Raw genomic sequence first — 26,811 nt, 5'->3', positions numbered from 1 at the left:
GCTAGTTCGCTATGTATCTAAACAAAAGTCACTGTATATAATGCATGAAACAAGGAAAATAAGCATGTTGCGCAATGACAGATCACAGAATCCTGATCACCCACCCCCCTTCCTCCATTCTCTCCGATGCATCGCGCGCGACGGAAGGCGGCGCACTTCTTCCCCGCTTTTCTACCCCGCGCACACAAGACTAATCCACCATCGTCGGCTCACCTATGTCCCCTCCCCCCCCCCCCCCTCCTACGCTTTCACTCGCACGTACAGCTTGCGGCGCGCGGTGACGACGTTATCGCCCGTGAAGTTTTATCAATAAGCGCGAAAAGCTGCACCGACCAAGATAACTAAAAATTTCATGACGTTTCGGCTCCCCATACGGGAGCCTTGTCCACAGTGAAACCGATAACAGGGATACAACGTATTTAAGTACGTTTCAGTACGTGGCGCAAGCGGCGAGTGTACACCGTTGGAAGTGTCCCGTCATGCCTATTCAGCGTGTGCGCCGTGGTCTGTATGTGCAAGGATTCTCGATGCAGGCGTGACGCAAGCTTCTCTTCCTTGGCCAGGACACGTGCACTTGTCCAGCAAATATTGTGGCTTGTAGATTCCATATGTTCAGCAAGAGCACTCGAGGCCACGTGCCGTTTCTTGACGTCATACTCATGCTGTTTCACACGTTTCTTGAAGTCACCTGTCTGGCCGATATACTTGTAATGACAGTTCTCGCACGTTATGGCGTAGACTACACCTACGAAATTTACCTGTGGCAATTTGTCTTTCACGTTTACTGAAACATTACTTTGTTTGCGGATCGGCACATGCGCAATTTTGGCGTCGTACCTGCGCATGATACGAGCGATGGTCTCGCTTGTGCCAGGAACATATGGTATGGCAGTTCACTTCTTCGGAGCCGACGTAGGACGCTGTCTTTCTGAGAGTGACACTCCTTTCCTTAGCGGGGACAAAAAGGGCGGAGAGTAGCCACAGGTTCTTCAGATGCTCCCAATATCACTTGTGCAGTCCTCCTGTCTTGTGAAAATGCTTTGTGCTCGCTGGAACAGACCTTCTGTGAGAAAGCGGATGTAGCGACTTGAAATTCGGGTGCCGGCCTGTATGTGTGGTCTTCCTGTAGACGTTGAAAGAAAGGCCAGAGTCACCGCGCTTGACAATAACATCAAGAAATGGTAGACAACCGTATACTTCTTGTTCGACAGTAAACTGAATCGCATGTTCCACGCTGTTAAGACGAGCAGTGAAGCCAGCAAGAGTATCCTTGTGAATTATGTAGAAGCAATCATATACGTATCTCAAGAAAACCTTTGCAAAGGGGTTAAAAGATGCAAGCGCCCGATGTCCTCCATGACCACATTCGCAGCAGAAACTGATACAGATGCACCCATGGCCGTAGCATGCGTTTGCAGGTAAAAATTCTGTTGTAAGACGAAGTATATATTTGACAAACAGAACTTAAGGATACGGTGCAGGTCTGAAACGTCAATCGGAGAGCTATCGGGCAGGGACCTGTCATATTCGTGGGCAGCGGTGCAAACCTTTACAGCCAGTTCTACTGGAACACTTGTGAATAGTGAGTTATATTGAAATGAAACCACGACGTAATCATGAGCAGGAACAACATGCTGTATCTGTTCAATAATGTCGTCAGAATTGCGCACTTGATTGCCGCTTTTTCCAACGAGTGGCGACATGAACCGGTGTAAGAAACCTGAAAGCTTGTACAGAGGTGAACGAGTGTATTCGACAATGGGCCGCATAAGAACACCTTGCTTGTGTATCTTTGGTAGGCCATGACACACTTTGCGGATGTAAACAGAGGAAAGGGACCTAGTGAGTTGGCCGGCCTTTTCGAGCTCTGCCATAGTTTGAAAAATTAATGTGGCGAAGTATGACGCACAAAATAGCATACGCAAAACCAACTGAATCAGCGTGGTGATACTTGCGCGACGCGCCATGATGCCAACTCAAATACATCAGCGTGGTCATACTTGCGTGACACGCCATGGTGGTCTGCCACCAGGACAGTTTTCATTGGGTGCTTGAGTATAAAAAGCATTAGAGACATTCGAGGGACGTTCCTACGGTACAAGAGCACATCGGCCTCCTTCTTCACCCCCCCCCCCCCCAAAAAAAAACACGAAAATAAGCTTGCGAATAGGCGCATCATAACACCGAGCACTACGGCGCTTGTTGACCTTGTTTCAGTCAGCATTTCATTCAGCGTTTATTTCTGATAAAATGAGTTAAAGTTACGTTTAGTTGCATCACAATGGCGAGCGCAATCAGGCAAACATTGACAGCATTTCATTAGAGGGTGCCTGGCTACTCTGTGGAGATTAGGTACGACAATGACAATAAACAACACCGAAAGCTTCGCTTACATCGATTCGCACATACGTGGGATACGCATAATTTTTTAGACTATAAATTTCTATGCTTAATAATGGCGCTCATTAATGCAACATTTGCGTTCACAGTGAGCAAAATCGGCTGTCGTCCACGGAAGCATTGATTTAAACGGCTTTAATCCCATGGACATTATATCGTTGCCAACTTCCGTGGGATTGTAGTCGCCAAAATGGGGCACAAGTGACAGGAAAATGAGGAGGTTGATGAACGGCAAGAAGGCAGAAGCTTGCACAAGACTTTAGGGAAATAAAACGACTTTTTCAGCAGCGTAGTCAGGGACCATGCAATGGTTTGAACGTCTATAAAAATCCTCCAAAATATGAACAGAGGCCGACAAAAATGCGGGCATTTTGGGAAAGGTAAAACCGCTGGAAATCTCGGGACAGCATTAGACTAAATATAAAAGATGACCTAAAAATAAGAAACCATAACGTTGACAGGGTGGCCAAATTTTGGCACAATTAAATTGGCTGTTGAAGCAGTCCAGCTCAAACGCGATGGTGCGAAATAAGGCGAGAATGTCGGCAAGTGTTGAAGAGAGGTCAAGTACGTAAGTCCTGTGGCCGACGCCAGCGCCCAGCAGCTGTCAGGCGACTGCACGTGTAAGCGAGATGCCTGGTCATCAGTAGTTACAGTGTGATTCGGGTCTGAAATATTGGACGCGGACTCCATCACATTAAATACGGTGCATTCTACGGTGTCATTCTTCGACGGCTGGTACCGATTCTCGCGCAATGAGGATAGGAACAAATTGTCTCACGTGCCGGCTGTCACCTTCCTCAAACTGCCAACATTCATTCCCCTCCGAAGTTGCTTAGTTTTTATTGGGCTGTGCTGCTAATCACGAGGCCTCGGGATCGAATCCCAGCCACGGCAGCCCTATTTCGATGGGTGTGAAATGCGAAAACACCCGTGTACTTAGGGTTAGGCACACGTTAAAGAACCCCAAGTGGTCTAAATTATTCCTGAATCCCCCACTACGGCGTTCCTCATGATGAGATCGTAGTTTTGGCACGTAAAACTCCATAATGTGTTATGTAACATTTGTTAAGGGTGTCCTTGGCAGTCGCACAACTCTTGAATACAAGTAAGTGTCAGGAGTTGTGCGCGAGGTCTTTGAGTATGTGGGTAGCCTTTATGGCGTCTGATACCTACTAGTCTACATTGCGGCTATATTATAAAGGCGGAATGGCAACATGGTAGACAATATGGAGAACATACAAATCCCGCATATATTAGTGCAGAATATTAAATAGCGGTCTTCCTTCACGCACGCGGATAACCGTCATAGGAGACCACTTTGAAAACTAACAGCAAGTACTGTATATGTCATGCCCAAGGATGTACCTGGCCTGGTGGCCAGTAAATGTGACGTAATATTGCGAGCAGCTTGGGCCATAGCATGCTAACAGACGACAACACAGACTGAAGTGACTAGCGCAAGAATGGACACGGGACACTAAAAAGGCAGCAAGGACAAGCGCAAACTACCAACTGGAAGCATGAAGTTTGCGCTTCCAGCATGGAATACCAACTAGCCCGGTCTCACACCCTGCGACGACACAAATACAGTTTGCTCAATTCTTGTGTTGTGACTTTTGCGTTAAGGTGCAAAACCAACATATCCACTTAATACTTAATTAAGCACAACTCGATTTGCAGCTGCGGCGGTAGCCCATGAGTGCGGATAGAAAAGTCGCTAGCGAAATAATTGGGGGCACCTTAACGAAATCCATAGGTCAAAATCAAAAGCTGTCCACGACGGCCTCTCTCGTAGACGCTGTGCGATGTTCGGACGTTAACAATGTGTGCCGACTGAAGAAAGGCTGCCACGGAGTGCTTCTGACGGTTAGCCTAGCTTGTTTACTCCGTAGCATCAAAAAGAAAAAAAAAAAGGAAAAGGAAAAGAAAGAAAGAAAAAAAAAAGAACCGTATCAAAAGCCCAGAATCAATCATCACTCGTCGCGACTAAACGCTCTTAGGATGCTAAGTCATTTCCAGGCAACGAGCGGCTACGCTTTATCAAGAACACTGATAACGCCAGCAGGACAAGCATTGTGGCGAAGTTCAATGCGCAGGGATATCTTTTAATTATTTTCTTTTTCTTTTGTTGACGTCTTCACACGTCACCGCGGGAAGTTTGAAAGGTTTAAGGTCAGTACGCCACGTGGTGGCACTCACGCGAACTGAACCCTCGTGTCCAGAAAAGCTGGATACGACGTTTGAATGCTTACGTACGCTAATAGCGTTGTCGAACATTACGGCACCCATGGCTCCCGCTTTAGCGTGAATTCTCGTGATGGCTGCGCTCTGACTCGCGTTGATGGCAAGTAACTATTGAAATGAGCGTTCACTTTCTCTAAACTCACCTGAAACGTTAGTTATGATAACATAGCGCGCCCAATTTCTGAGATCGTTCGGCGATTCCGGCGCCCGTGGGCCTAACGAGACGCGTCGGCATAGCAACAACAGCATGGTTGGTAATGGATTGTCTTGGCTTGGTTAAGTTTGGCACGAGGCACCAGGTGGCACCGTTTTATAAGGTCTTCTTTACGTTAGCGTTTCCGTATGGTAAACGAAAAGACTTGAAAGGACGCGCACCGTCCCGCAAAGGTGCTTACGCTCAACGTACGTAAGGCGACAAAGGCTATTCTAAAACTGTCTAATCTGCCGACGGTCGGCGGAGAGCTCGGCGTCGGCACAGTGTGACAGAGGCGCCGACACGAAGGTGAAAAACGGAGTCGCCAACAGTCGGTAGACCGAAATCGGTGTCGTGTCGGCCTATAGTGCGAGTGAGCCGTTAGCAGCTTCTCGCTTGCCCGTGCCGACCAAGGGCGGCAATATTGACGTCACAGGCGCTTTCTTCTTGCGTCAGATTCGCTTTCAGAAACATAATGCTATAAAAGGAATGCCGTTCCTTTTGTCTGGATGTTTAAATATGGGTTTAAATAATACCTATATGCTATTTGTTTCCAAGAGTAGGTGTAAGCAGGCAAATGTCACACACACACACACACACACGTGCGTGCGCTCGCTCGCACGCACGCACAATACGCACGCGCAGATATGCATGCGGACACAAACAAGTCCACATCTGTTCGTACGCATGGATGCTGAAACACAACACACACGTTTGCAACGTAGAGTCAACAGCAAACGTTTACTGGATACGGTTTCCCTTGCAAATGTGAATTCCTGCACTGTTAAGGCATGGTACTTCTAATTTAATTAATCACTGTGTAGGTGGCGAAGGCTGGAACATTTAATTCGAGGCAGTATGGCCACGCTTCGCCAGAATTCAGCTTCTTGGCAGATCCTGCGCGTTCCGTAAACTTTTGCGGTTGACGGTACACATTCACACGCACCCACGAATGCACCGCAAGCACGCAAGCGCACCCACAGCTGGCGCACACACGCACGCGCGCACACACGTACGGACAGCAATGCACGCATTGCTGCACACACGCCGCGAACACTTGCACACGCATACACGCACTCGCGCACATGCAAATGCAAATACGGAGGCGCGCGCACGCATACACACGGGCGCACACGCGCATACAACCATACACACGCACGCTCAAGACGAGCACATGCATAATCACTCCCTCTCTGTCCCAGCTGCCTCTCAAAAACCTGCGCGTACAAAAAGACTGAATGACACTCCCTCTGCCATTGCTGTTTCAATGCCAGCTCCAATAAGAAACTTTACGGTTTAATTTCAACGCTTCAAGTCAATGTGTTCTTTCTTGGCAGACATTTTGAAATATAGATTTCTAAAAATTTTGCCCATGCAGTTACGCTTGTGTATTGCGTGAAGTTCCACAGAATGACGAAGGGGCAATATCCAGAATTGCTGGACATGATTCGTGGAGAATTTCAACTATCGGACGCGTGACAGGAGAGTCTCAAGGACATAAGTTTGCCATTACCCTGACAGGGTAAAAAAAATTGCCGGAGTTGCCCTAAAAGGGACATATACGCAGGGACATTAAACCTACATTACTAATTACAATCGCAAAACGAACTCTATTACAACGGGGGAAACTTGGTAAGCCATGAAGAGCAGAAACGAAAGACGGGCGGCGACGTCATCTTGAAGCACCCGCACCACGTACTTAAGACGTCATCGATTTTGGCAGCATCTGCTTTAAATTATGGGGTTTTGCGTGCCAAAACCACTTTTTGATTATGAAGCACGCCGTATAGTGGGCGACTCCGGAAATTTCGACCACCTGGGGTTCGTTAACGTGCATCTAAATCTAAGTACACGGGTGTGTTGGCATTTTGCCCCCATCGAAGTGCGGCCGCCGTGGCCGGGATTCGACCCCGCGACATCGTGCTCAGCAGCCCAACACCATAGCCACTGAGCAACCATGGCGGGTGGCAGCGTCTGCTCGTGTGTAGTATAATGCTTTTTTTCCTTTGTCTTCTTTATTGCTAAAAGAAAGATAAATGTAGCCAAAAACGGCGACTGGACAAAGGCAACGTTAATTGACAATGAAGCCTCACATTGCATTGCTCACGCACACGGCTTTGTCGCGCTGTGCGAGCAAGCCGGTAAACCGAGAAAGCAATGAAAGGCGAAAAACAGCTTTGTCAGGAATATAGGTGGCCTGTGAACATCAACATTACAATAAGAGTGTTGCCTTTATTGATTAACTTAACGCAGTGCTAGGTATCAATGAGAGGATACAACGAATTACAGTTTCGCGAGTAACGCGAAGCAGTGAGACGCCATAGCTTTAACAACAAGACTGCACAATTCAGCAAACAGGCCGCGCTATACAGTTCGATGATTTGAACCCATGGTACAGAACAGTTTGTAAACATACGTAGAGCGTCAATATGAAAGTGCTGCTCATTTTCCGTTTATTTAATGTTATAACTTTCTTTTTGCGATTTTCACCCGCAAGTTTCATTATCCATGCGGTAGCTGCCCGTTTCGTTCATGTCATACACTGAACTGCTAACGGTGGATATAGACATCGACGATTTTTCCTTGACATATATTGTATATGCCACCTAAATGTAAAGCAGCAATGAAGCAGACCAGATAATCGAGAGGGTGATAAATAATACCGTTACAAGGAACACAGCGTGGAGACAGAGACGCTGTAGTGCAGGCGCTCCGTTAAATTTTGACAATGTACGGAGTTACTTAGCGTGCACCGAAATCTGTCGTACGTGAAATGATTCGCTAATAACCGGAGCGCGAGGATAAATTTAGCTCCGATTGCGTCATTCGTGGCGCGATCGACAAGGGCGCCATCTGCGCGCGCGCCAACTGCAACGTCATATGACGGCTTCTTTCGTCTGCACACAACGGTACCAATGCAAGCCGCGTGGGTACAGTGGCCGAGTGTAAAGAACACAAGGCAACGCGGTGAACAAGAAAGGAAGTATGAGGAGGAAGAAGTAAACAGCAGGCGTTCGGAGAGACAGCCTATTGTCTCTTTATATCAGATCGTCAGAATCGGGAAAATGCTCCCTACGGAAGCAGCGATCGGACTGGACGTTTTTTCTCTGCCTCCTTTTCTAACTCGACGTCCCGGATAATTCCATCATCTCCGTTGGTCCCGTCAATGTTGATTTAACGGAAGTCGGCCGTATTCACAAACACCTGCGCGGCGACGACTTTCACGCGAACATTTCGTTGACATGCTCTGAGGAAAGTATAGGGACAGCTGGGCGAGTTGGTGTAGGAGCATAATTACAAAACAGCACCAGGGACGCAGACAGAGAACAGAAACATCAGGACGGTGCGCTCTCAACTGTAGTTTATTCAAGAAACGCGGAATAGAAACCTTTTTTCTCAGTCTGCGTCCCTAGCGCTGTTTTATAATTATGCTCTAATAAAGCATGGGGAGTCGCAGAGTTTTGATAATGCGGCACCAAAACTGCTTGCGCCTCCTGAAAAGTTTAATTCTCCTGCGGAGTGTAGCCTTTCCTGCCAGCGAAAGTAATTAAAGTAGAGGGCAGGCACAATCTAGTGACTCCTTCCTCTCGATTCTATGCCGCTCCCGTCATCCACCGCTCGTGCTGCATGATCCCGTCGATAACATGGGCGGAGCGCCGCTCTGATCTCTGACGAAGCGAGAAAAGGAAACGCACGGAGACCGCTACATTACACCGGCCCTGCCATCCGGCCAACGTTAAACTGAGTCTGCATGCCGGGTAACGAGGTTCGGCACAATTGTTATCGAAAAACTTGCCCTCCTTAACCCTCGTATAATTTTGTCCTAACGACGGAAGCCGTTTTTTTCTGCCAACTACACTCCCCCCCCCCCCCCCCCATCCCCACCACGGCGTGCCTCATAATCACGTCGTGGTTTTGGCACGTATCACAACAGCACATAATTTAAAGTTTTAATAAATGGATTGTGCAACAATTTTTATTCAGCATCACGTGTCTATTTATCCGCCACCAATATTGCAAGAGATTTACGGCGCTAATGTTTACCTTCTCATTAGTGTCGTTGAATCCAGGGGTCTCGTGATTACATTTTATAAACTTTTGGATGCCTGTGTTGACATTCTAACAAGATATGGATAACTGTCTGCGCAGTGATGTTGCACGCCAGGTCCAGGTAAACCTCCATATATGGCTGCGCGCGCTCTTAGCCTCAAAGAAGAGTGCACTGCACGTCGTGCGTCGTAGAGCATCATCTTTCTTCCATGTTGTGTGCAGCGTTCCCTTGTTGCCTACTTTTCAATCTTCTCTAATGCGTGCTCGCGCTATGGTTAATACTCTAACTTCAGGATTCATTCTATTTTTTGTTGCTTCCCCACTGTTACTGTGGCCTGCATGCTTATTGGCCAGTTTTGTGGTTCTTTTCACGCGGAGCATTATATGGGAAACTCTCAGTAAAGTCACACAAGATCATTTTCGATTTTTCGGTTTACTTTAAAAAACCAATTTACGGCTTAGAAGTCCGGCAAAACAATGCTGCAGCCTTAAACTAGCCCTAATTATGTCTATAATGTCCAAGTACCACGAGGACATATTCAGTAGATAATTAAAGAAAATTAAACTAAATTTCAACTTCTTTTTAGGTTTTGTGAGTGTGAACTGATAAGCTAACTTAGGAGCTTGAAAATAGCCAATCTGTATTATCTATGCACTAAGGGTTCATTTAAGGCAAATAACGTGACCACACGATAATTTGCGCGTCCTGGATCTTCCACGCACGAAGGCCACGCCAGCCGCGACAAGATCCGAAGCGCCGCCCTGTTTCACGCGCTGCGCCGGCAAGCCGCGCAACGAGCGCGCACAGTGGCGACTGCCGCGCGTCGGTGCGCATGATCGGACGCCACGGCTGCAACCATGGCTCGACCAGAGGAGGTGAGCGCATGTCAAGCGCCAGAACATCCAGGGATACGCAGCAATACCCATAACAGAATGAAGCCAGAACGCTGATCTCGCAAATAAAGAGCCAGGGTGACCCAACTATCGTGCTCCAAGATTTAAAAGTATGCAAATGCCACGTAGCTGGACAGAACCACGGTAATGTTATTTGCCATCGCTTGGAAATACTCAGATTATGTTTTGCATACCGCCTAATTGCATAACTAGCCTTAATTAATTAATCAACTTCACAAATATTATAATTAGATTAAAAGTGTCGATGATAAATTGTAGGGCAAGATAATAAACTTCCGCTACAGCTTTCTGTTGCTCAGTATACGTGCTACATAAAAGTGCTTTTCCGAGCGTGAAACAAGTCCGCGATTGCACGCAAAGTGCCTCGAGCGGCCAGACGCGCAGCAATGTTGCGTGTATTCACACAAGTTTTTTCATGTTGCTCTAGAATCTTCTCATTGACACTTTTCAACTAATTATAATACTTGAGAAATTGATTAATTAATTAAGACTAGTTATGTAATTAGGCGGAATGCAAAAAAATCACCTTAGTATCTCTAAACGACGGCAAACAACATTACCTTGTTTCTGTCCAGCTACGTGGCATTTGCATATTTTTAAATCTTGGTGCATAATAGTTGGGACACCCTGTATATTTCCCGGCACACCCAAGTGTAATATCGCGAAGTTCATGACCAAGCACTAAGCACGGGTTCGACGTGATGGCACTCTCCCAATGATCATCGTTCGAAACTTCAATGGCGACACTTCAAAACCAGACAAGAAACGGTTCACTCACTTTGTGCTAGAAAAGTTTGCTTTGAAGTGTCACACCAATCCAAGTCGCTCAACTACTCAACAACGGTTGTGTATCATTTAACTTTGACCAATATTCTGTAAATTTGTAACCGAACGAATCATTGTATATCACAGTAATCACATAACTATCGTCACTATCATTATCAAATAACGCAAATAAATACCTGTACCCTTGTGTAACCTTGTGTGATCTGCTACAGCTTCGCTGGTAATGAACTTCACAGAGTGGAATGGCGCTTCAATTTTTCCTCGTAGTGTTTACAAATTTGGGCTCACTCTACAATTTTACGAATGTTGTCTCAAGTTTTGCGAAACATTTATTCGATCCGTGAGTATATTTTAAAGACGCCGAAAAATGGAGCGGCCCAAGATTGTAAGAAATAAATCGTGACACGCAAGATGCCATATACCAGAAGGCGCTGCTTGCTTCGCGCAAGTTTATTCTGATAAATTACGGAAGCAGCCCAATCGGCAGCAGCAAAAACGCTCAAAATACTTTGTGATCTAAATACATTGTTGCAAGCTTATGCTGTTCCAAGTTAACCGCTGCTGGTGTGAGGCGTCTAAAGGTACAGTGTGATAACCGGACCGCCCGTGAGCAGACCCAACAGTTCCGATCGCTCTATCCAGAACCGACGATGCAAGAAAACTTCATTTCGAGGCTATAGCTACGACACAAATATTGGTGTCCTCCTAACGTCCATAAATGGCATCGACATACACTTGACCCATCGCTAAAGCTACAAGTACAAACAAAAGCTACCCGCTCTGAGGCGACATTGTTGCGCCGTCTCTGCTTCGGAGTAGCATTTATGAAGGCCTACTCGTTCCACATCGGAATGGGGGATACGCCTATGCGTGGCTCTTGTGGACAAAAAATATCGAACACATTTTGTGCATTTGTGCCCTTACGACGTAGAGCCTGGGCCTCTCTGGACAGCTATAAACCGGCTGCTTTAATGCCGTCGTTTAATGCTGTTTAAGCCAACTTCGGAAATGAAGATCCTTGGACCATGGCTGTGCGCGTCGATGGCACAGAAAGGAACGAAAGCGTTATTGCAGTACCTCCAGTGCACAGGTCACCGTTTATAGACTCGGTTCGCACCCAAGTGTGCGTGCAACTCTCTCTCTCTTTTATCCCCCAATACTGCAGGGTACAGCAAACCGGGCGTGCGTCTAGTTACTATTGCTGCCTTTCGTTTCTTCTCTCTCTTTGAGACAGAGCTGTACACCGGGACGCAGAAATCCTCGCCGTCAAATCCGTTTGATCATACCTCAACACTATTCACCACCCGTGTAGTGCGTCTGGTTCCTGCTTTCCTAGTGTGCCGTAGCGATTAAAAAGCGAGTCCCCTCGAGGTCGATCTCTCCTAGCATTTGAGGCTCTCTATCCAGGGAATTTAAAATGGGCGCGCACAAATAACTTCTTGTGGACAACAAACTTGTAAGACACCCCTAGCGATGATTACGTCACTTGAACCTGCAGACAACAGAAAAGAAAGACTTTGGCTGCCCAACACGCAGCAAGAAGGATTTCCTTTGGGGGCAGTATAAAACGGAGCACGTGCGGAAAATGTGCACGGAATTGCGGGGAAACCCAAAGAATGTGGAGTATCCATCACTCTTACAGAACCCATCCTCCTGTGCGTCCCAAACTTTTCACCCAGCCAACGTGAGATGTGCAGACTAGGAGCTTACCAAGTTCTCTAACCATATTGTTGACGTTGTCGTGACGGTGAAAAATAAGACATATGACGCTTTTTCATTGGCGTGCGATAGGTAAAAGACCAGTCAACCACAAAATTTTACGGAATACGAGATCTGAAAAAATCTGTATATCTACGCAGCCTCACAACGCAGCCTAGTATTCGCACTTACAGCCGCTACCATGCAGTATATGTGGACAACATTGTAATGTTCGGTTTTACTGACTGATGTTACAGACTACTCGGAAATCCAACGTTTTCTGAGAGTCCGTGGTCCACAAACTTTTGATTGTGCCTTTCGATTACACGGAGACCGGTGAGACAGTACAGTTTCCTGTGCAACGAATAGCCCCTGAACAGAGTTTGTGACGTTGTTAGTTTTGCCGCATTGGCTAGCCGTCTCGTGGGAACCGCAATCGGGGACCGATAGTGAACAGCCTGTTCCGCGGCGGACGCTACCCGCAGCCGGGAATAGCGGCGGCAGCCCGCGCGATGTATCGACTTTTTGCGCCACACTTCGCCGGCTTTCAATGCGCCGACGAAGCGCAGCCGCCGGCTGCCGCGCGCGGCTGTGAAGTGCACTTAGTTGCGTGCACCGCGGAAGCCAACTGAATGACATGCGCACGCCTCACGACGTCACTGGTCGTTGCTGGCGCCCAACACTCATCAAGCAGCAACCTCAGTGGTACAGTGCTGCAACTCAAAGGAGCTGCACCTGGAGCTGCAGAGTAGCCCTTGGGACCACATAGCGCGCTGTCATACGTATAAAAGATTAAGTCGTCGCACACTGTTGTAGTACTCAATGCACTAGGGCCTTGGAGCAGCACTGGTTGTGTCCTGCGCGCAAAGGCCCACTGCTTCCTCAGAGACATTGGCCATCTCGACCAGACACTTTAGTTACTTGTAACTGCGTTTCCTTGTGTAAGCTGTGTGCGCGTGTACCAAGTATGAATCCGTGATTTCTTCTCAGTGGTAAAGCGAGCGCCCGTATCACTCCGCTTCCGAGCATGAAAACCTCGGATTGCAGGAATCGAAGCACCGCTCACCAGGCAGTATAGTACACGACTATCTTCGTCCGCCGACGGAGGGCCCGTGTTCGAGCGAGCCGCCAACCAGTCAAGCAGAGCGCGTGTTCTTGGCAGCGGTTTCAAAAGAAGCTTACCACTCCGCCTTGCCAGCAACAATAAAATGCCGTGTCGTGAAACGGCACGACATTCCTATTTCTTCCTTTCTTTCACTAGGCAGCGCCACTGTTGGAACAGGGGGTTGAAGTGCTTGTTCAGCGCGAACGCTTTCCATGTCGACAGCTAGCCTCCCCTACTTGACACAGGTGCGAAACTTCCACTGAGTGACTAGCAAGTTACCTCTTATACGGGAGACTGTAGGTTCGATTCCGCATGAAGCGGAATAGCATTTGGCCCGCATGTTCACGACAGCCTTGTCTACAGAATGGAAACGTTTTCTTATCGTGTTCAAGAAAATGCTTCACTGTCCCATTAATAGGAAAAATCGACAATATAAAGATATCGACCTCATGCCGAAGAAAGCAATGGATTTCTAACAAAAAAAAAATTTAGTTTTATTTCAAGATCGAAGTCGGCAAATGCAGGAGCCAAGCGCCTGATGAGAATTATCAGAATACATACAAATGAATGCTCAAAATGAAGAGGTTCGTTGCTACTCCACTTGACTTTGCGAGAAAAGACAGCCACTGACACCTCCTGTTCAGTCCATATACTTACACAAGGCATTCTAAAGGAACACAACCCACTCCTACACCAGTGGTGGCGAAAGTTTCGTTAACGATACTAGGCAGGAAGTGGTTTAGCCGGGAAAAAGAAGAGCCGGAGAAAAAACTTTTCCCAAACCCTTGTCAAGGATTGGGGGCTCAATCCCATCGCTCGTAACCCGTTGTCAAGATTGGAGTCCGGCATGAATTCGAAGGTAGCTGGCCCATCGTCGTCCAACTTATCCACGCTGAGGACTTTGATGAAGGGAAGGACTGCTTCTCATCGAGATCGAAGAATAAGGGTTTATTTACAGTATTTACATGCAGTTCATCAGTTTAGCATGACTTCGAGAGAAAGTACGTCAGTCTAACACGACTGCTTGAGAGAGTGTCTCAGTCTAACATGACTGCTTAAGAAAGTGTCCTGAGCATCCGCACAGCAGCCGTTTATAAACACTCGGTCCTCCCCCGATTCCAAGGTGGCGGAAACGTTCGTCCAGTCATCGTAAACACGCCGCCTCTCCGCAGGACGGTTTACACACACACACGCACACACACACACACACACACACACACACACACACACACACACAGGTGCACGTTCCGGAGCCGACGTCAGAGGGGCTTCGCAGAACTCGGAGCCGACCCGCGCAGTGCGGCCGGGTAGCCTTTGTCTTGCGTCTTGGTCGGCGCGTGGGAAGGGGTGTCCGACGACGTTCCCGCGGCAACTCCCCCATTCATAGCAGATCAGGTCCGCGTTGGGGAGTTCGGTAACAATAGTTGGCCCGCCGAACTCATTCAGTCACAACGGCGACGAGGCTAGAGCGTAACTCCAAGGAAAGTTGCCGCCACTGTCGAAACTGGCCGGCAAAACTTGCACTGCAGCTGGCCGTTCTCAACACCCTGCGCCACTCGTCTACGGTTCCGAGGAGCTCAAAGGTTGAGAGAGTTAAAGGACTCTGGGAAAGCTCGCCTTCTAGTGGATGTACTCGTGGCAGCAGCTTATTTATTATTACTATTTATTACAAATTAGCTTATTTATTATAACTTATTTATTATCATATTTTATTACTGCATATTACGCAACAGTGGGTGCTTTCCGCGGCAGAGAGAAAGAACTGCGCTTGAGTATAGGGACGGCACGCAGTATACCATCAGCGGTTGTTAGCGGCTCCGACAGCTTTCATTCATCACCGTTACGACCACTCGTCTTGTTCTGGTAAACGAAACTCACGGCCACTGGCGCTGTTCAACCACGCTGCTTCGCAATTAGCGCTGACGCATGGCAGACCACGCCGAACAGTGTGCACGCGCGGCCAGCAGCCAGAGGCGATTTCACGCTATCCGCCGAAAGTGAGGGAAAGAGAGAAAAGCAGGTCAACCAAACGACTGTCCGGCTGGCTTCACCCAAAGGCAGGATATCTGCTAGACGGAAAGGCGGGCAACTCAACCAGAGTCAATGGTGAGAAACGCCGCGGTTCGCACATGCCCCAAAAGGGACGCGCCAAGCGTAGCATCCAATGAGCCGCAATTTTGTATGTGATCACATGGTACATGCATTTCTACAGGTTCCCAGAATCACTACTGCACACAAGGTTTGAATTGTTCTTAATTTCCTGCAGCGCAGGTACGATTTTTGCTTAGACACTGACGCTGAAAGCAGCCACGGATGAATTTTCTTGGAGAATGAAGTCCGTTTAAAAGCGCGACTGAATGAATGAACGAATTAAACAGATATAGGCCGGTGTTGCTGCATCGGTGTCGCATCAAATGATGATATACTTGCTTGAGCAGACCTATGCAAACTCTAAAAGTTTGGAAGACGCTTAAGCTTCGCCTTTAAGAGCGGAACGCAATGGCATTCAAAGATCCTCAACTGCTTCTCACGCTTCCCGGCAACTGCAGCTTATCTAACCGTAATGTTTACCCGGAAACGCTGGCGGCGATCGAATGCAATGCACGAAGGCGAACTTCCTGGTAGAAATCCGGCCTCTTCCGTGGGCCGATCCGGGGGGTAGTGCACAGCGGCGCCAAAAAACAATTTTTATAATTTTCAGGTTACTGTTTCCGTTTCGCAGTTTTAATAATTCAGTCTGACAAGATTTACCATAAAAGGCATGCGCTGTCGGTGTTTTATATCTTGAAATTTGTTTGTGGGCTGTCATTCTCAAAATTCCGAGGAATAGGTTAACTTTGTAAGGAATGTAAGACAAGATATGAGCAACTTTAGCGACAGAATGGTGTGGCAATACAACCCGCATATACCGCATGTCATATAGCAAGGCGTGGCATATAGATAGATATACCTCAATATATACGGAAATTTTCGCTCAGGGACAACTCCGCCGTCGCTGACGCCGAATTTTCTGCGACACGCGGCCCTTAACGCTATCGCGCTAAAACATCGTCCGCTTCTGCAGTAGGCGGCCGACCGCTCTACTGAGGTTCATTGAAGGTTTCGCCCCTGAACGTGACTCAAGTCCTGACAGACGCAGGACGTACGAGGGAAAGCATAGGCAAGCCCTTAAAAGGCCACTAAACAACAAGTTTAGACTGGCAATGTGTTGCCTCCGTTTTCATTGATTCCGTCAAAAAGAAAAGAGGCTGATAAAGGCCCTTTCTTGAACTTCGCCAAACCTAAGCGCCAACGCATCAGCATGACGTCATATATTTTGATGTACTGTTCTCGTATTTTGTCTTTTCCGCGCAGCAGAAGTCTTGGAAACTTGCTAGAGTGTCTTTGGTTCACATAGAATGCAATGTAATTTTTTTTTCGATAAACAATTACCTACCATCGAGCAAGCGTTGTCAAAATCCATGACCTCGTGGCTTGATGGTGCGGGAAGTAGCGTGTGGGGTCGCCACCTGTCTTTCGTTTTCGCGTATTTTTCTCACTGACTACGCTATATATGCCATGGAAGGAGTGGTCGTGTTACTATTGGTTCGCCTAGCCACCTAGCCTGCTTGAGTTGATCAGGTATGCTTCTAATTCTAGCATTTTAGAGCGCCGCTCTTAAGCGCCCCTTCCTGCGTTCAGCGCCGGCGTCCTTCGGCGTCGGCGTAACCCAGCGAACGAGATGAGCGAAGGATGAAAGAATGAACTAGAAGCGCAGCGGGGCATAAACAGCGAAGAGAATGTGAAGTGGAAAGCGGAGGAGTAAGCTACAGTGAAAATATGAGGCGAAAAGAGGAGGAGGAAGGTAAAGCGAAAGCGTGAGAAGAAAAGCGTAGTGCTGTTCTGCGGCGACGATGACCACAAGATGGCGCCAGAGTAGCGCACGTCCTCTGTTCCCTGATGCCACATGCGGCGAGAGCGTCCAAGGATACTCTATATGAAAGCAAAGCGCTGTATTAGCGGAGGTCTCTGCGGCGGCGGCTGTGAATCGCGCCCACGCGTCACCCACGCGTTGTCTCTCGCGATCTCCCGATTAGCGGGCAGTCGTGCACACTTCACTCCGTTTACAACGTGCCGCACGAGACAGATTGTCCGCACCGGCCAATATTTCGCGAAATTAAAACACGTATAGAGCTCCGCTCCAATTTGCATTAGGGAGTATCGTAATCGTCAGCGAATGTTTCTTATTTTTGTAAACATATCCTTATTCTTTTTTTCTCTTCGTCAAAACTTCTACATCTACCTTGTACCGCTACCAATGCCTGTAACGGATCCGGTCGTATCAACCTCTTCCCTGGTTTTTACAACACCATAACCACTGAGCAACCTGCCGTGGTTGCTCAGTGGCTATGGTGTTGGGCTGGTTAGCACGAGGTCTCGGGATCGAATCCCGGCCACGGCAGCCGCATCTCGATGGGGGCGAAATGCGAAAATACCCGTGTGCTTAGATTTATGTGCACGTAAAAAAACCCCATGTGGTCGAAATTTCCAGATTCCTCCACTACGGCATGCCTCATAATCAGAAGGTAGCTCTGGCACGTAAAACCCCATCATTTAATTATTTTTTTCCGCCAGTACTCTAAACGTCACTTGCTTCTCTCGACAGCTGACCGGTTGATGTTTCCGTCCACTTTGAATCCCAGCGCTTCTGGAAGGTGTACGTTACCTCCGGGTCTAACTGAACGAATCCCTTCTTATTCCATTGGGATGTGCTCATCGGTTTCCGGATTATTCCTGCAGCATACACGTCTCATCTTGTTTCGAGTAGTGGCTCCGGTACCTGTTTTTTCCTTGGGCAGCCAGCCAGGACCTACAACAGCATGACACTGCCCTTTGTTGTTGTCGTACAGATTTTCCCTTCTAATTTCTTCCTTCCCAATCTTGTAAATCTGTATGGTCTTTTTTGTTTCCATTCTTTGAATTCAATTCGCTGTCTCCGTTTCTCTCACTTTCTCTCTGATTACTCCTGGTAGTCTATCTACACTATCAATTACCCTGTACATGGTTGCTAACTTTCTTGACCTCTTCCTCAACTCTGTGTTCACGCTTTTCAGGCACAAATACGTCTGCACGATAGCCGCCCATTTACTTTCATCCATGTTCCCGAGTCTTTCTCCAAAACTAATTTTGCTCTGCGCTTCTCTGACTACAAAAGCGGCCCAACCGGTGTCACCCTGCACTGCCTCATTTGTGGCTTTGCCGTGGACTCCCAAAGCCAACCAGCCTACCGATCTCTGTTTATCTTCCGACCCCGACACGATATCCTATTTTAAGCACAGAATGGCGTTTGCGAACGTTAGCGTTGACACCATCACTCCTTTCCAGATTCCACGCACCATGTCATATTTATTGTGGCCCCAAAGTGCTCTATGTTTCATTATTTCTGAAGAACAAAATCAGAGCGGCTTAGCGGACCAAATGTGCCGCACATTTCTGATCAGCGTAGTATGTGCCAACTCGAGCTGCTGATGATTCGATGGCGTTGTTTAACGATCCTCAGGCACCGGCGGTGCCATAATGGCGCGCCACGCGCGTGACCGCCAAGCAGCGCTGAAGACGACAACTGCGCTGCATGCCGCTGACATCTTCTCGGAAGCGACGACTATTTTGAAGCAGTCGCGTCACAGCACGGCTCACGCTGCCCGCCAGCACTCGCCAGCAGGTGCCAAACAGCGGCGCTTTCTTTCGCGCCGGGAGCAGTCGCGATACACGTGAGTGTGCGCGCGCTGTTTCCCTGTGCAACCCTTCTGCTTAGCACCGTGGTCGGGGGCCGACGCCTCGCTTGGGCTTTCATCGCTATTTTCTGCCGCGGACGCGACGACAGATGCTGCCACTTCGGATTCCGCTTGCCGGCACGCGAAAGCCAGGCTCAGTTGGTGCGGCTGGAGGCGCGTTAACTCGTCAGTCAGTAGAAGTAATAACAATATAGGAACTCGTTTACTCCAGAATTCGCGGAGTGATGGGCTTACGGTCATGAGTGCCCGTCTAATTTCAGGTGCGGAACAATATGGTTCCGTGCGAAATTATATATATAGGGTGTCGCAGCTAACTTGGACCAAGATTTTGAAAATACCTATGCGTTCTTTAGAACAGAAACCGCGTGGATGTTGGCGTTTATCTAAGCTTACAGTACCATTTTTTGCTCGTTTTTTTTAGTAATTAGACGAGACAAATTAATGAACTTCTTAAATATAGCTTGAAACGTTCAGGCATCAATAGGAAAGTTCTGGAACTTCACAAATATTGCCCAACCCAGATACTTCCAATGAGCTAGACCTAGCGCAGCCGTTTTTATTCGGGGAAAACGAAAGACCGCGGAGTTTAAAAAATACCACGTGACAGCGCGCTCTGGGCGCCCGAATGCGCCGCGATTACGGCGCTCTCATAAGTGATTTGTAAAAACATCGCCAGCGCCGCGCCTTCCCTTCACTTACGAGAAAGGGCTTCAACTTTTGCTCGGCTCTGACATTACCGACAGCGGCTGGCGACGGCGCCCCGAAAAAGCGCTTCGTCAGCAGCCTCTCGCGCCTGTCGCCGAAGAAGGCGCCGTCATCAGCTGTTTATTCTGATATGACGAGAACAGCAACTTTTTTTTTCCAGCGTTCAAGTCGATGCGGAATAGAAAAAAATACACACAAAACATGCATCATACATCCGGAACCTGTGTGAGAGAGATCATCATTTGTTGCAACGCCGCTTTTCTTCCAAGCTGTGCCAGCGGCTAGATACATGTGAGCTCGACTGTCTATTACTATCGTGCCGCGCAACCATTTCGAATAATTTGCTTGCAGTGCCTAAATCATGCCGTACTCAAGCGAGCAGAAGGCGAACATGGTCTTAGCCTTGAGAGCGGCACGGGGCGACAAGAGGGAAGCTGCCAAGGTATACCGAAATTGGCAATGTGGGGGAAGACCTAGCGCGAACACAATCATGAGGAGTTACTTGACGCTGAAAGAAACAGGTAGCTTCAAGAAGACGAGGCACAGAAAGGGGACCATCAGTGAAGAGGCTGAAGGAGACATTTTGGCTTTCATGACTGCAAGCCCTCTTTCCAGCGTGCGTGATGTGAGTGGCGAGGTCGGCATTTCAAAGTCTTCAGTGACAAGAGGTCTTAGGAAGGCTGAAATGCATCCGTATCACCGCCAACTGCCTCAAAAGCTGTAAGAAAGAGGCTTTCAATGGATGCTTGATTTCTCAAATTGGATTCTTGTGAACAGTGACGAAATACCGGATTTTGTTGACAAAGTGCTCTGGACAGATGAGGCAACCTTCTCCAGAAATTCTCAAGTCAACATCCATAACGCTAATTACTGCAGCGATAGGAACCCGCATTGGGTGGTACAGACCAGACACCAGTACCAATGGTCATTCAGTGTGTGGTGCGGTATCTCTGACGGAAGAATAATTGGCCCCACATTTTTTGACCACATGCTCACTGCTCAGCGGTACGTGAACGACATCTTGGAAGGCCCAGTCGAAGATTTTCGCTGTGATTTTCCTCTTGTGTTTTTAAAAGCGAACTTGGTATCAGCACGACGGTGCACCAGCTCACAGCAGCAGCCTTGCCCGAGCCTGGCTTGACGAAGCCTTCAAACGCCAGTGGGTCGGGCGGCATGGACCAGTGGCATGGCCTGCAAGGTCACCGGACTTGACACCTCTTGACTTCTTCTTGTGGGGACATGTGAAAGACCGAGTGTACCGCAAACCTACAACTACACCAGAAGCGCTAAAGGCAGAGACTGCTGTGGCCTGCAGTGAGATACCGTCTTGCGTCATCAAAAAAGCTACATCGGACGTGCTGAAAAGGTGCCAACACTGCATTTTGGCAGAGGGCGACTTGTTTGAACACATTCTTTAGACAGACATCACAGGGAATAAACCTCTACAACAGCTATCCATGAAAAAAGCCATCTGTGTGAAACTTTTGTACGACGTGGAAAAGGCACGTAAGTAATATGAAATTACAAATTATCTGCCAACAAGGAATGGACAGGAAGCTAAAAAGCAACCTTCCGTGTCAGTTTACAATTCCTTTTGTGACAACCAGCGTAATTCACACGATGTTATCAAGCTTGTTATAATGCGTGTTTGCTTGTTGGGGTCTTGCTCCCTAATTCGAACTCATGAGCTTGTCATTTTTCCTCCGCATGCATTCTGCTAGCGTGAGAGTGCAATTATCGCCGCAGAAACGGGACCCGCGCTGTATTTCAACTGCCGCCCGAACCCACTGGCGTTTATGTCGGAACCAAGCACAACGCGAAGCTCTGTCGTGGGCAGCCCGAAATGCTAGAAGCGAGCGATATTTTTTACAAAGCACGGTTGAGAGCGCTGTAATCGTGGCGTATTCGGGCGCACGGAGCGCGCTGTCACGTGGTATTTTTTAAACTTCGCGGGCTTTCGTTATTCCCGAATAAAAACGGCCATGCTAAGTCTATCTCGTTGGAAGTGTCTGGGTTGGGCAATATTTGTGGAGCTCCACAACTTTCCTATTGACGCCTGAACGTTTCAAGCTATATTCAGAAAGTTAATTTATCTCGGCTAATATATATATATATATATATATATAAACGCTTCCGATGCACGCCCGCAATGCCGCGCCATACAGGGTGTTTCACGTAACTTGAGCCAAACATTCAAATATGCAAATGCCACGTAGCTGGACTGAACCGAGGTAATGTTGTTTGCTGTCGCTTGGAGATACTCAGATTTGTTGCATTCCGCCTAATTAGATAATTTCTCTTAATTAATCAACTTTTCTATTATTATAATTACATTAAAAGTGTCAATGAGCAAAATTGTAGATCAATATGAAAAACTCCCGATACAGCTCTCTGTTGCTCGATACGCGCTACAGAGGTGTTTTTCCGAGTGTGAAAGAAGCCCGCGAGTACACGCAAAGTGCCTCGAGCGGCCAGTCGCGCGGCAATTCTGCGCGTATTCGGGGGCTTCTTCAGAGCTGCCATTGTGACATGCGCGCGCTGAGTTTCTCCTCAACTTCCCCCGCTCTGCTCCGAGCTCAAGCCGAGCAGGTTATTGTTGGCAGAATGCACTGACCCTACACTTTTCAACGATCAACGCAAGCTACCCGCCATGGTTGCTCAGTGGCTATGGTGTTAGGCTGCTGAGCACGAGGTCGCGGGATCGAATCCCGGCCACGGCGGCCGCATTTCGATGGGGGCGAAATGCGAAAACACCCGTGTACTTAGATTTAGGTGCACGTTAAAGAACCCCAGGTGGTCGAAATTTCTGGAGTCCTCCACTACGGCGTGCCTCATAATCAGAAAGTGGTTTTGGCACGTAAAACCCCATAATTTAAATCACCGCAAGCTGCCATTCATGAATTGAGAGCGCAAGCCGTAGGCGCTGCAGACCATTTTAGTTCGTCTGCAAATTTCCTTATCGAGACCCTGTTCCTCTCGTACTACTACATCAATCAATCAGGAAGTTTAACATTTAAGTGACAGGTCTATATCCAGCTCCACTTGTTAAGAACGGCCAGTTGCAGTGCAAGTTTTGCCGGCCAGTTGCGACAGTGGCCGCAACTTTCCTGGAGCGCCGCCGCCAACCTCTAGCCACGGCGTGACTAAGTCGACTTTGTGTCGGGAACAAGACCTCTTCTCACGCGCCGACCAAGACGCAAGACAATGGCTACCCGGGCGCACTGCGAGGGTCCGCTCCGAGTTCTACGAAATTCGTGTGATGTCGGTTTCGGACCGAGAACCTGTGTGTGTGTGTGTGTGTGTGTGTGCGTGTGTGCGTGTGTGTGTGTGTGTGTGTGTGTGTGTGTGTGTGTGTGTGTGTGTGTGTGTGTGTGCGTGCGTGCGTGCGTGCGTGTGTGTGTGTGTGTGTGTGTAAACCGTCCCGCGGAGAGGCGGCGTGTTTACGATGACTGGACGAACGTTTCCGCCACCTTGGAATCGGGGGAGGACCGAGTGTTTATAAATGGCTGTTGTGCGGATGCTCGATACACTTTCTTACGCAGTCATGTTAGACTGAGACACTCTCTCAAGCAGTCGTGTTAGACTGACGTACTTTCTCTCGCAGTCATGCTAGACTGATGACCTGCATGTAAATACTGTAAATAAACCCATATTCCTCGTTCTCGATGAGAAGCAGTCCTTCCCTTCATCAACGTCCTCAGCGTGGATAAGTTGGACGACGGCATGGGACAGCTACCTTCTAATTCATGCCGGACTCCAATCTTGACAACGGGTTACGAGCGATGGGATTTAGTCCCCAATCATAACACTCTATATGGCTCAATTTCGTCAGTTGCCGGCATTTTCAAAAAGTTATTCCTATCCTATCCTATATTACGAAACGGTGTTCTAGTCGGTAGAGATACCAGCAGTCACGGAGGCAATGCGCTTGTTTGTTTGTTTGTTTGTTTGTTTGTTTGTTTGTTTGTTTGTTTGTTTGTTTGCTTGTTTGTTTGTTCAATAACTGCACACCGATGAGAAGTCAGGCTGCATAAAAGTAAGCTATCACAGTACGCACTTAAGAAATGCGCACACCTGCGCGCATACTAACTCTGCAAAAGAAATGTAAACAAGAAAGAAAAGCTATAAATCAGGAAAAGCGACACATATGTACCCGCCTTAAGCAAGATTTCCTGTGCGCGGTGCAATAGAAGCCCTACTAGACGTATAACACACGAACGTCACTTTTCAAGAATAGTCCAGGCAATAATCAGTCAATGTGTGGTCGAGGAGTAAGGATACCTTAATATATTACCTAATCTGCATAGTCTCCACAGCGACCAAAGCGGAAAACACACCGTTTACGAGAGGTGTCACGCAAGGGCACGCAATCCCTTTAGTGTTATTGACTACATGTTTGCAAGAAGTATCCAGGATGGTAGACTGGGAGGAATTACAGCCAAGGTTTCACGGGAAAGCAATCTAAGGAGCAACACTGTCCTCTTCGGCAACGCTGGGGATGACACGCAGCGAATAATTAGTGGCATGAAACGGCAAAGGTTTGAGAATTATTATGCAAAAAAAAAACAATATTTGGCAGGCTGGCAAAGACGCGAGGAGTCGCCAGTGGCAGAGCAGCTCTAGAAGCTAGCACGTATATCTAGGCAAGGGATGCGTGATTATTAGCATTAGCTACGCATATTCTATTGTACGCATAAATCCTGGTTTCCGCAGGTTTTGTACCAGAAATATACAGGGAGTTGTTTTAAACCGAAGCTTTCTTTCCCTCTTCCTTCGAATGTGTTAATACTGCTGCTGCTGTCTTGACAGCATGCTCGAAAAAAAAGTTTTTTTGGGTTAAAATTATCATGTTAAGCAAACACCAACTCGTCCAAGAAGAAGTTATCCTCATGTTGCTGTCTTGTACGCTAACGCACATGGAAGGAGCGCTGGGGTACCTTTCCAACGAACTTCGGGGGCGTCGCAGCGATGCCCTCTGGAATTCCCTGGCCTTCGACATAATGCCCTCGGAAGGTTGTAATTGCGCGTGAGGCTCCCACAGAAGCATTGCAAAACTGCAGCGCTTACTTTTGTACTCGCGCACAACCTAGAGGGGCGACAGAACGGTAGAAAAGACGGAGAATTCATAAAGCCAACGCCTTGTCGAAACGGGTGAATAAGGACCTTTCGCTCGTGGCAGCTTGCATAAATTGGATGATTGCGGGAGAAGGGAAAGGCGCTGTCTGATAACGTGCTTCGTTTGGAGTCTCTTCAATAAAAAAAAGAAAAAAACTGCTACTAGACATGGCGACAGTTGCGAACAAACTAATAATAATAATAATAATAATAATAATAATAATAATAATATAGATAACAATTCAACGTACGGCAGGGCACGTTCCTGCTATACCTGAAAAATAAACAGCGTGCAAGTTTGCCCCAGCCGACAACTGACGCAGGACGTGCAGACGCGAAGCCGCATTAAAGCACAGCCGCGTCCAAACGACAATACGCCAAGTGGTGGTCCAGCATAATCAACACTTCAGCCACGATGTCCCTACAACACTGGGACACCGTACTGCGTGACGGAAGCCGGACGGCCAGCGGGCGTTGGTCCGTCGGGCACGCTGCTATTTCTCCTAAGGCTTCGGTAAAAGGAAAAGGCTAACGTTCTAGCGGGCTACGGACAATGGCACATCAACAACGCCTCGAGCAAACACGTCTCGCTGCGCGCTCTTTGTGGTGCACGCAAGATAACATTTAACACCACATCCTCACTGTCGTGTGCCCTTGAAGTCAGTGCCAAATACCGGCAATGAACACAAACAGCACTGAAAGCTTAACTTACGTCGATTCCCACAGTGCGTGGGATCTGGATATTGTGTAGAAATGTTTTTCTTTTTCTTTCTTTCCTATCGGGGGGGGGGGGGGGGGGGGCGGACCTGTACCACCCCAGTTATATGTAAGCAGGACAGGGATAATGTAGCGATTCTATTCCGATTATTTTCACTGTCGCGCATTCTCCGAACGGCATCTGCCTACATTATCACCCGGATCGGGCTGTCGTGTGCGGTGGATAGCAAGTAAAATCGGCTCGCCCCAAGTACGCGAAACCGTTGCACGTACTAAACAGAAACGAAATAGTGCCGATGACCCTGCTTGCTTACGCGAACGAACGTGTTTTTAAAGCACTTCTCAAAAGATTTTTCTCTGCTAGCATTTCCTTCTCTCTCGTTTATCACACGGGTGAAGCAGCGAAACAATGCCACACCAGATAGAGAGGAGTGTCATCACTTACAAGATTCGAAGCTTGTTCATTCCTCGGAAGTCATCCTTGCCGATCACGCTGATGTTGTTCCCTTCCAGGTCCCTGCATGGGGAAAGAAAGGTCAGCCATAGCAGCAGCAGTGGGAAAGTCGAAGGAAAAGGCAAAGAAATATTCGCTGTACAACAACAAAAAGAAAAGTGCAGGGACGATGATATTGTAATGCTCAGTTCCAGTGGCAAACTCAGAACATTTCCGGAACAAAACATTACATTTTGGTGCAAGTTTGTTCCAATGGAATATCAGGAGCACATGCCCACCAGAGATGATCCTACGGACCCGTCCAGATTACTCCGCTGAAATCAATTGATTCGAGCGAAAGTTCGTGCGAACGATTGTTTCGTTTCGATGAAATAGGAATTGTTGGAAACTACTGCTGTGTCGTCTGTTTATCTACAAGCAATAAACTGTTCTATGATCGTGTGACGTACGTCATTCTATCAGCTGTTCTGTGTAGCAAATGACACCAGTCTGTAGGCGCGAACTTCGTGGTCCTACTTGCGTCAGATTAGTAAGCTGCCTTTTCGTCTTATTGAGAAAGTGGTGACTCACACAACAACCTCTCACATGCAAGCAGAAGAATAAACGGCCGCCTTGCTTCCTACGAGTCTGATGTGCTCTGCGCGCTCTTGTG

At 47.9% G+C, this 26,811-nt stretch overlaps 1 protein-coding gene across 1 annotated transcript in view; it reads right to left on the bottom strand.

Moving 5' to 3' along the window:
- Positions 1–26,811, bottom strand: part of sli (slit guidance ligand) — a 434,906-nt gene that overhangs the window by 324,469 nt on the left and 83,626 nt on the right. Inside the window, exon 2 of the mRNA XM_050192987.2 lies at positions 26,151–26,222. Within this exon, the coding sequence (XP_050048944.1) occupies positions 26,151–26,222 (72 nt within the window). The remainder of the gene's footprint in view (positions 1–26,150; positions 26,223–26,811) is intronic.

Source organism: Dermacentor andersoni, chromosome 1 (genome assembly GCF_023375885.2).
Source record: "Dermacentor andersoni chromosome 1, qqDerAnde1_hic_scaffold, whole genome shotgun sequence".
In the NCBI taxonomy this organism is placed as follows: Eukaryota; Metazoa; Arthropoda; class Arachnida; order Ixodida; family Ixodidae; genus Dermacentor; species Dermacentor andersoni.
Note: the sequence above shows the minus strand (reverse complement) of the source record. Positions and strands in the feature narration are given on the sequence as shown.